An 11352-nucleotide genomic window follows, 5' to 3' on the forward strand; every position below is an offset into this window, starting at 1 on the left:
CGTGAAACTTTGCAACAAAAAAAAAATAAAATATGATACAATATAAATTAATCTTTAATTGTAACCCATGCCATGGGTATAAAAAATATGGACCTTTTGCGTGGCCGGAGGAAGAGACTAGAAGATGGCTGTGATAGACTGATATTATGGATATCTATTTTTATTTTGAAAATTCAAATATTTGATTCGGAATGCTCAATATAATCTTCATATGAAAAATATATTTGAACTTGTCACGATTTAGACAATATAAATTGAGCTAAACCGAGCTTAACCGAATTAAACAATACACAAATTCATACAAATTTACAAATTGATACCTAACCGAACTAGCGAGCAAGCTAATACCAATCTTGAACTCGTTAATTCTAAACCGAGCTAGTGGCGAGTTGACTCATTAACAGCTCAATCCAGTAATAAGCAAATTGTTAGCAAACGAGTTAAATGCAAGTCGCGAGTTACGAGCTTTTTTGCCACCCCTAGCTCCAACCAACTTTTCTTCTTCATCCACTTGAATTTTCTAATTTGTTTAAACAATCTAGTTCTGCACTTGTGTAAATTTTTCAAATCCTAATTAAGATTTAGTAGCAATTTTAGTAAAATAGATTAAAAAAAAAAGTTATTGGATTTTTTTGTGAATATCCATGAATGAATTCTTTTCTTCAAATGACAGCTGATCAGGAAAATTCAATTCTTAATGAACTCAATTCAAACTCTATTCTACTCAATTAAAATGAAGTCTCCTTAGTTTTACATTCCATCTCTGGGTAGGTTCGAAGTAGCTATCTTGGTAAGGCACAAGTATTCATTACGCTAGAAAGAAATTCACTATTGGAAGTTTGTAACACAAAAAAACAAGAACAAGCGAAAGAAAAAAATAAATAAATTCAAACTATGGCTAAAAAAATGAACACAAAGCAACAGTTGACCTTAACAAAATTATGTGGTGCATTAAGAAAGCAACGAGGCACATGAAAAGAAGATTGTAGTACTATGTCAAGGAGAAGCGAGCTTTTTAAGCATCCTGTCATGCTTCAGCATGGAGCTCACACTCTCTACTACCAACACAGTCTGCACCCAAAATAAAGCACAATTAATACAACTATATACGGAATAGAACCAATATCAATTTTTCCGATTTTTTTCATCGGTGGCATAAAAAAAAAAAAATCCACCCATTACCATCTTTTTCAGCAAATTTCGATTTCCAGCGGTTGAAATCTGAATTATGAAAGAGCCGGTATTTTTTGAAATGATAACACAATTTCAACCGCGGTCCTGGTATAAATCAAAATTTGCTGAAAGAGATGGTATGTGTGAAATTTTCTCTTTTTTTGGTGTTATAGATAAAAAAATCAGTCAACTTTTTGTTCTTTTGATTTAACAACCCTTAGGTTTGCTTGTCAAATGTACTAACCAAAGAAACCTAAGATATAACAACTTAAAAATGTGTTCATCAATTATTCTATGAAATATTTACAACAGAATGATTCATACCTGAAGGCAAGCATACGCCAGTCCTGTTGCGAAGTAGAAATTTGCATTTCCAGTCCCCTAAAAGAATTATTTGTGCAAGAACATTTAGCAGAAAGTAGAGGCAATAATTTGAAGCACATTATTACAAAGAGAAATATAGCATGCAGAGATTGTATACAACAGCAAATATTATGTCACAAGCTAACAAGATATATGCAAGAATGGACATAACGGTCCCGTTCGGCAACACATGGTGGATTAAATAATAATCCGTGCTAAGGAGGGGTTGTTCGGTAAGCTAAAGGAAGGGGCGAAGGATTAAGATGGCTAAAGGAAGCTAAAGGAAGGGGGGGAGGTGCCTTAAGGAACGGGCAGGGGATTAAGATCCGGGCAAAAGGAGGCTAAAGGAGGTTGTCTTAATCCGCGCTAAGGAACCGGTGTTCGGCAAGATTAAGTGGCTAAGGAAGCTAAAGGAGGCTCCTTTAGCCTTAAGGAGGCTTAAGGAGGCCCTAGCCGAACGGGGCCAACAAGAAAATGGTACTGTACCTCAAGAAAAAGGCATGTCAGGCCAATTTTGGTGAATTTTGGTGCCACATAATTTTGTGACAAATATTATTAATTTCATTAAATAAATATATACATGGATACACACAATAGAGGGAGTGAGTGAGAGAGAGAGAGAGAGAGACCCTCCATATCCATAGGTTGTGCATGACTGGGCTTAGAAGAGTGACTCCAATGTACCCGAAAAAGAGGAAGAAGGAGAATTGCATATCTGAAATTTGTTCAATGAGAAAAGATAAGAGCCTCATCTTTTGGGCAGGATTGCAATATGATTGGTATATATAAATAAAAAACACAAGTACCTGCTAGTTCACTTGCAAAAAGGCCCAGAAGACCCAAATACAAAGCCGAATCCCCAACCTTCAGAAATCAATAGAATATTCAACTTCAAGCCCAAAAATAAAATAAGTGTGTGATGATACTAACAAATGGTTAACAAAAGTATTCAAGTTATTCCAAGTACTAGTGTTTAAGGACTTACCACTAAAGAATCTAAACACATCAACTGTAGCACAGATATTTTCTTTCAGCTCAGATAATTTCTTCAGAGGTACACAATACTATCTTTCAATGTTGTTTATATATAGAAATAGAGTGAGGCTATGGTACTATGCATATCACGGGTTGTTACCGTGCTACGGCTCTATATTAGAGTTTTCAAATCCTAACGGTCGATCTGAACCGTTCATCTTGTTCTGCATATTAATATGTGTTTGGAGACCAAATTTTACATTTTTTGAAAATTTTTTACTATTTTTTTAGATATTTAGAAAATCACTTGATCTGAAAATTCTGGACCATCCAAAAACAGTGATTTTTAATAAATCTAAAAAAATAGTAAAAAAATTTCACAAAATGTAAACTTTGGTCTCCAAACACATATTAATATGGAAAACAAGATGAACGGTTCGGATCGACCGTTAGGATTTGAAAATTCGAATATAGAGCCATAGCACGGTAACAAATCGTAATATGCATAGTACCATAGACTCACTCATAGAAATAACATGGAAGGGCTGAAGGAGTAGGTGTCAAGAATGTTTTCCATAAAAATTTCGAAAATCCATAATAATCCTAATTTTGCAAGGAATGCACATTCATTTATAGGTTTTTCAACAATATTAAGGAACCGCATGAGATCTAAATCTCTCGAGATTTTATGTCCATGCTCATACACCCAACTTGTACCGAACTTGTCAAGTCCTTTGAAAGCAAAATGAGGAAATGACATACAATAATTTTCAGGATCTGTAGGAGCATATAAAAAGTCTCCTTTCACAAGGTTTTATATGTCTATATAATACATTATGAGGTTTTTCTGATCTTTAATGGAACTTACCGAGGGATATGATTTCAGCATGGCAACAATAGCAACGTAGACAAAGGCAAGGAAGCATGGCCGATGTTTTAGACGAATAGCCAACGGTAGTACCATAAATAGTATATTCACATGAAATACTATGAGAAAAAAGTCTCTGAAAAATTCAAAGACCTCTGCAAAGAAGTACCTGCACTCATATTAATTTTATCATTAATTTATTGTAAAAAAACATTATGAAAGGAACAAAGAAAAGACTTGCACCTAAACCACTCAACTATTTAGTTAAAACATGGAAGTCTTACATAATATCAATATGTTTAGCCTAAGTATCCATTGATTACTTTAGGAAAGAGAAACTCATCTCATCCACTATTCACATTATTGTTTTTTTCATCATATATTTTATTTATTCATTAACTTCTTACTAATTTATTGATTCATTATACTAAATTCCAAAAAAGGTGTCCATTCTATGTACTATTTTTTGTCACACTATATAATATATAATATTTTATAAAAGGATTGTTATGTTCATTTAAATCAATCAAGGAGAATTATAGTAAAACATATTGTTAACTTAACAAAATATTCTCAACTGCATCTGCATACCATTATAGGTTGAGGAGGAAAAAGGCTGCTTCAGAACTAAAGAGGGGTAAAGTGTGACAAAGAAAAATTGAGGTGGTATCATCTTAATTATTTAAGAGGGTTCTGAACTAACCATAAGACACCAATGTTTGGAGTTAGATCCTCCACTGTCAGAATGAACCCATATGTCCTACAAAATTACAACTAAATATAATAATATATTTAAATATAAAATCACAACTAAAATAAAAATAAACAATTAAATATAATAATATAAATATAATTTGCAAAAACAAATTGGCAAAAACAACGACGTTAACATGCTTACCCTTTAAAGGGAATATTTGGATATATGCAGCTCAAAATATCTAGTTCTGGAATCTTATCAGGGGCATGGCCAGCATTTTAACCAGGAGTACAAAAATTTTTACTAGTACGACTAGCGGGTTGCGGAATACCGTGAATTAACCAATTTAGACCGTGAGATGTCTAGGGGTAGGCAAAAAAAAAAAGAAAATCCAGTAGGCAACAATCCGATTATGCATAGACCTATACCCGGTTTTCAACATCCAAGCTAGTTCAATGTGCCTCCGCTACTGAATTTATAGACTTTATGAACACAATACTGAGGTCTCCTCTCCAGACAAATGCACGAGACTATGGTGATGAGACACAACATAAGGGCGTATACTGTCTTACTTTTTGAACATTTCATTTAGACCACCGACCCCTTTGAGAGAGATGCTACACAAAAGCAACACATAGCAAGTCCAAATTTCAGCCCATATAATAAAATAGATCACAGGCTTCCAGGAAAATGATCTAGTATTTCTCGTAAAAAGCTTGGATGGAGGTGCATCTAAACCATGTCCTAATAGAAGTATGACCTGTAATAGATGAATTGAAGGAAAAATAAAACAAGTTTAGGTAAAATATAAAATGCATGCTATAAAAAACACCTTCCAGTTTAATGTATGGCCAAGGACTAAATTGTAAGGATTTATATCACGTTATCGACTGAAATGCATGGGTTACAAACCAAATTTCTCATTGATACATCCAAGAAAATACTTATGCAAAAACTATGCATATATGGTGAGGACATCTGAAGCAGTAAGACTATCCTAAAAGCATGGGATTAATTTAAATAAAATAAGCTCTGGAATTGAAGAAGAAAACAAACCGGTACAATAAGAATTGCAGGATAGAGGGAAAGGTGTGTTGCCATGACATATCCAAATGCAGCCAAAGGAGCAATACCTGTCAATCTCCTTTGAGTTAAAATCAAATATGCCAGATGAAAGAAGCATGTTGAAGCAGTCTTAAAACTAGAGTATCATAAATAAATCTGTCCTCAAAACACAACCAATTTCCTGTATCAGTTCCCTATTATCTAAAGTCCCAAAATGATATATTAAATATCAGGGACAAAAATGACAAAGCAAGTGATCCCTTCAGAACAATACTGTAATTTTCACTACAAGTAGTACTTGATCTTTGACTTTCTAGTTCAAAAGCCAAACGAGTGAAATTTAATAGCTGTTTGCAGAAAAGAGGAAAGAGGGCCTTTAACTTACATGAACAAGCACCGTAAATGGTTAAAATAACCATAAAATTGTCAATAGGAGTTGTACACGACCCCAGACAAGTGACGATTGTGAGAGGATTCCAGAGATAAATTAGGGAAGCAACATCTCCAGCATTTTCATTCACTGAATTATGTATGGAAAGGTCAATCAGTACAAGAAAAAAAAAAAAACAAATGACACCACGTTATAATATTTGCAATTTATTGGCAACATTTCTGGCTCAACTGCAAACAATACCCAGTTTTAAAAATTGCCCTCATTTTTTATAACGGTTAGTCAGAGAAATTTCCATTTCAGAACTAGTTTATAGAAACTTAATATCGAAAATCTAAATTCAACTGGATTAACCGTTCAACTATAGTTCAATGTTGGCTCATTTACGAAAAATAATATTACATGTGTATAATAATGGGAATAAGTGGACAGTACTAATGGACTGACCTATAAAGGCAATAAAGATTTCATTTTGTTTACTCAATGCAATGATATTAGTATAATCTAAACTAAATCTCATGTCTTAACTACCTAATTTTGTTTTCCCTGAAAGCTTCAGTGAGTTCATGCTCTGTCGATTTGAAACAAAAAGCTTTTGACCAATTGCTCGAATCAGAATAGCAGAAATAAAATCTACAATCACAAACAACAAACTGTGTATTGCAGTAGTAAGCGCATTATAAGCCCAAGGAATATTTCATCTATCCCCGGAAAGGAAGTACTTGTGTACAATTTGTAACCCCACATGGCAAGAAAATATCTCAATGGTCTTCTATGGTATGAACAACTATCATGTCCACGAGTCCATTAATAGCTCGGTAAACTGTCCCCTTTTTTTTTCTGTACTAGTGCAAGAGATGAAAAGAGGATAGAGGGTGCTTTTTGGTAAGAAAAGTCTTTTGTATAAAGGTTAATTTCATATTATAAAGGGCCCATATATGAAAACTGTCATGTTTTGTTAGAGTACTCGATGACCCTTCTCATTTTCAATAGTGCACATGATATTCAGTTGGGTTGGGCCTTCTTTTCATACTATCATGTAGAGTTCAGAATGTAATAGATGGGATTCCATTGTCAACCACTCATATTTAAGGGTGCATTTGGATGAGGCAAAGAATAGTGCTAACCCGGGTTAGCGACTATTCCGAACTACTATTTTACGTTTGGATGTGTTTGAGTTAGCAAAAAGGGACTATTCTTTGTTTGTCTTTTGTGGATTAGCGTGTTATTCTACTAACCCAACCAAAAGTTGGGTTAGCTCACTATCTCAATTTTGGGTTAGCTCACTATTCTCACTAACCCAAGTCTTCATCCAAACGCACCCTTAAAATAGGACCAAGGAGTAGAACTAGGATGTTCTTAAGTTCACCAAGCCCCTTTCTGAACTTAGCCCTAAAACATATTAGATTGGCTTCAAATGACATATACAAACTGTTGAAACCCATCTACCTTACGAGTGATGTGTCTACATGCAAAAAAATTTAATTTTGCATAGAATCGAGTGGTAAAAAATCGTTCAAAAAGTGAATGCATTAAAATTAAGGTAGATGGGTTTCAAATCGTTCCCAAGGGTTCTACTCGTAAGGTAGATGGGTTTCAACAGTTTAGATTCGTCGTTTGAAGCCAATCCGATAGGTTTTAGAGTTGAGTTCACAAAGGGGCTTGGTGAACTTAAGAACACCCTAGTTCTACTCAACACCAAGAATTGATTCTCAGTAAATATGTTTAGACTGATCAACACAACTAGTATGTCCATGCAGGGGCGGAACTTAATGCAACTCAAGTGATTTAATTCTTTTTAATTATATATATTGAAATATAATTTAAAGAAATTCTAATTTTTTATATAGTTTGCCCCCCTTGTGAAATATCAAATGTGTGCTTGTAGCCTAGTGTTAAAATTCCACAATATGAATGTGGAGACTTGGGTTCAAATCCCACCTACGACATATTCAACATTTTAAGTTTTAAGTTTCAGCCCCCAAACCCCCCCTCCCCGTGTGCCTGTCAGGTCCAAACCAGCACATCCCAGCACTGGCTTAGTAGTGAAAGAGCAGTCATTGTGCATTTTCATCATAACTTCTCTTGGGGTAATTTAACCCTCAATATTAAAAGAAATTAGACTCGGTGAAATGGGATTCAGCTATTAATAGGGAAAACATACAAGAAAGTTATATCATAAGGTTATGCTTGGAAAAGAAAATTACCTGCAGTAGAAGTACATAGGCCGTCCCTCTGTTCTGTAATTCCAGAAGAAACAAAGCCACTTGTAAGAATGGAAGCTTTTTTTGGTCGTTAAAGAAGATATTACATTCTCTGAGGCAAAATTAAGTACCTGTTTACAATTAATGGACCGAGAACTGGAAGCAGCAAAGGAGAGCCATGGTACATGGATCCTGAAATCAGAAATTTCAAATAGAGAAATTATAATTTTAACATGCATTCACTAGTTGCTGTTACTTACAAGTTTGGAACCCACTGAATTTTTCTTTTTACAGGACATTTAAGTGGCCATAATTTTGGTTTGAACCTAAAAACATCACATTTGTTGACTGACTGTGAAGCTTGCAATATTGACTAATAACTACTAGAAGCAACACTCAAATGTTACTGCTATAGTACTGTACCAATTTAGTTAAACCTCAGTTATGCACAAGTGCCAAACTTACATATACAAGATACTCTAAAGTAGCCTAAAAAATTAGAAAACAAAGAAAATCAAAGAGTAAACAAATTATCAGGTAACGACCAGAATTGAAGGCAGTAGATACTTGTGTGTGGAGGCAATAAATCCAGATACCCTAATCCATTCTAATTAGCAATAAAATTCCAAAAGTAACAGAAGAGATTACAAAAAATTTAGCGGAGAATAAACCTGCATAGGGAGACAATGAAGTTTGCTTGAGCCAGTAACCCTCAGCCACTGCACACGCAAATTCCACACACGCCCATGACATGGCAAGAATAGCATTTAAACTAAAATAAAAGAGAGACTGGAGAGAAGAATATACATACAGCGACGGAGACTGGAAAGAGGGGTGGCGACCTCGGGACGAGAGCCGAGGTTCAGATCGCCTGGAAAGAACACGAGTGCAAGGCGGAAGACGACCGCAGCCGCCACCATTGGCCAGTATCGTCGGAGCTCCGGCATTCTTCTCAGGCGATCACACCACTTTGAATTTGTCTGTGAAGCATCAACAAGTGACAAAATGGAGATCTTTCAAAAAGAAATGAGGAACCCCAGAAATCAATCAAGCCCACCTCTTTTGTTTCTCCGCCCAAATTTAATTCAGATAAAGCCCAATTATTGAAGCCTGCAATAGTCGATTCATATCCCCTATTGTAACAGAATATTTACTTTTTGATAGAGACCGTCCGATCAGAGTCAAACGAATATTAAAGAGCTCAGATTCTTATCTGACGGTTCTGATCTAAGAATAAATATTCTGTTACCTCAGAGGATATGTGCTCGGTTCAGTCGTCCTTTTCAGTTGCATTGCTATTTATAGCACACTTTAATCAGAAAAAGAAAATATTAGGAGCTTCACGCGAGCGAAGGCGCTCAACACAACTTGGAAATTGCGAAGAAGTTTGATAAATTTGGGCTCTTTTTGATTAAAGTCTTTCTTCAATTCGAATTTTTGCTTTCTTCACTATTTGAAGAGGGAGGAATTAACTCATGGGCGACAATCGAGGATTTCTCCCTGGAGGTTAGCTTCTTTCTGATTTTCTGATTGAAATTAGATTACAGCTTTAATTTAAAATAAAACGCAAATATTGGCAATTTGTACTTCCTAAAGTAAGAAAGAAGAAAAAAAATAATAATAAAGTAAAAGAAGTTTCTTTTTGTCTCTACACAAGTCAGCGTGCAACGGTTGGTGCTGCAGCCTCTGTACTTTTATTAAATTCATTAAATTTGGATTATTAGCTTACAAAGGTAGATTCCAACCCCACAACAGGAATAAATTTATCTGCACTTTCTTATGTGCGTGAACCTTCTCTTATTTTTGCCTGGTAATTGTTTGATTGAACCAAATCAGTACTGGTACTGTTTTTGGTCAATTATGATGTCTGTTGTTTATGCCTGTTCATACTACTGCCTTATTCAAATCAAAAGTATATAAACTTTTAATAATACTGTTAGTCACTGCTACCATTGCCAAGCCGGTCAACTATGCTCTATATTGTTTGAGCTTAATTTACACAATTATTTGATCTGAATGAAAATTGATGCTCAAATTTGCCCAAATCTTTGACCAGTATATCTTTAATTCTGGATAAAAACCCAAAAAGCAAGTATTATGTAACATCTGCAATTTGAATTGATCTGGTACAACAACTGATATTAGATTGCATATGTGGTACCATTCCACAGCAAACTTCCCCCTCTTAAATTCTTTTCCCAATCCAGGGCAGTCAAATTCGAATGAAGTGCCGCCTTCACTTACAGGCAAAACCACCTCATGCAACTCCGCTTCCCTTGGTGGTGCACCTTCACGCCGCCTCTGGTGGCTCTCAATCAGCCTAAACATCTTCTTTTTGTTAGCGGGTCAAACCGCTGCAACCCTGCTTGGCCGGTTCTACTACGACCAAGGAGGTAATAGCAAATGGATGGCAACCATAGTTCAAACAATTGGCTTCCCCTTTTTGTTTATTGTTCTCCTGTTCTTCCCCCGCTCTACTACCTCCAGTTCACCCTCCAGTCCTCTCCTTCACCTATCTCTTATATACCTCGTCCTTGGCCTCATAATTGCTGGTGACAATTTAATGTACTCTTACGGCCTTTTGTACCTTCCCGTTTCTACCTATTCTCTTATCTGTGCTAGCCAATTGGCTTTCAATTCAATATTTTCGTACTTCATAAATTCGCAAAAATTTACGGCTCTGATATTCAATTCGGTTGTGCTACTAACCTTCTCGGCTGCATTACTCGGCGTGAATGAAGATTCTGACGGGTCATCCAATCTGTCCCATAAGTATTATGTGCTTGGTTTTGTGTTAACACTCGGTGCATCAGCCACATACTCTTTGATCCTTTCTTTAATGCAACTCTCATTCGAAAAGGTGATAAAGAGAGAAACCTTCTCAGTTGTACTTGATATGCAAATCTATACAGCCCTTGTTGCCACGTGTGCATCTGTTGTTGGTTTATTTGCAAGCGGGGAGTGGACAGGATTGAAAGGGGAAATGGAGGGGTTCAAATCCGGGAAGGTGTCTTACATCCTGACGTTGGTGGGGACGGCCGTGTCTTGGCAAGTTGCGTCAATTGGCGTGGTGGGTTTGGTTTTTTTAGTCTCCTCCCTTTTCTCGAATGTGATCAGTACACTGGCTTTGCCGGTTATACCAATTTTTGCTGTGATTTTTTTCAAGGATACGATGAATGGGGTGAAGGTTATTGCTATGTTGATCGCAATTTGGGGCTTCGCATCATATGTGTATCAGCATTATCTCAATGATTTGAAAGGGAAGAGAGATGTGGAAGAGAATCGTAGGGATGTTAGTCAGGTTTAATTTTTCTTCTCTTTTTTGTTATGTTAGTTATGATGGCTGTAACCCGAAATTGGTCATATAATAAGCTCCAAAATTTTGATTAGTATTTATATTACCATAATTGGTGTCATTTAGTTGTTGTGTGCTGTATTATGTATAAGAGAAGTTCTATGATTCCTCGATAAAAAAAAAACCGAGGTGTAATTAGGGCAATATGGGTCCCTAGGCGATTTTGGAGATAAAAAAAAATCCAAAAAAAAACACTAAAAATCGAGAAAAATAATCCAAATCTCTCTTGACGATCGAGAAGAAAGCTTCAAGATGGATTTT

The 11352-nt window shown here is 35.7% G+C and overlaps 2 protein-coding genes across 3 annotated transcripts; one reads left to right on the forward strand and one right to left on the reverse strand.

Annotated features, from left to right (window-relative positions):
* Positions 1–694: 694 nt before the first annotated feature.
* On the reverse strand, positions 695–8799 carry LOC144557906 (uncharacterized). Its single transcript, XM_078306558.1, has 14 exons — positions 8548–8799; positions 8408–8455; positions 7868–7928; positions 7740–7772; positions 6064–6185; positions 5527–5661; positions 5133–5209; positions 4649–4836; positions 4083–4139; positions 3380–3548; positions 2343–2400; positions 2166–2251; positions 1498–1554; positions 695–1071 (listed from the first exon to the last, which is right to left on the reverse strand). The coding sequence occupies exons 1-14, from the start codon at positions 8681–8683 to the stop codon at positions 997–999; spliced, it is 1302 nt and encodes a 433-aa protein (XP_078162684.1). The 5' UTR covers positions 8684–8799; the 3' UTR covers positions 695–996.
* Positions 8800–9062: 263 nt separating this feature from the next.
* On the forward strand, positions 9063–11152 carry LOC144558581 (putative purine permease 11). 2 transcript variants are annotated; one of them, XM_078307426.1, is made up of 2 exons: positions 9063–9242; positions 9944–11152. In XM_078307426.1, exons 1-2 carry the CDS (start codon positions 9212–9214, stop codon positions 11041–11043), a joined length of 1131 nt encoding a protein of 376 aa, XP_078163552.1. In that variant the 5' UTR covers positions 9063–9211; the 3' UTR covers positions 11044–11152. The 2 variants fall into 2 exon arrangements, with proteins under 2 accessions (XP_078163552.1, XP_078163551.1); XM_078307425.1 differs by having other exon boundaries at positions 9073–9242; positions 9908–11152.
* The last annotated feature ends 200 nt before the right edge of the window (positions 11153–11352 follow it).

The sequence above is a fragment of the Carex rostrata genome, chromosome 8 (assembly GCF_964058835.1).
Source record: "Carex rostrata chromosome 8, lpCarRost1.2, whole genome shotgun sequence".
NCBI classification, from domain to species: Eukaryota; Viridiplantae; Streptophyta; class Magnoliopsida; order Poales; family Cyperaceae; genus Carex; species Carex rostrata.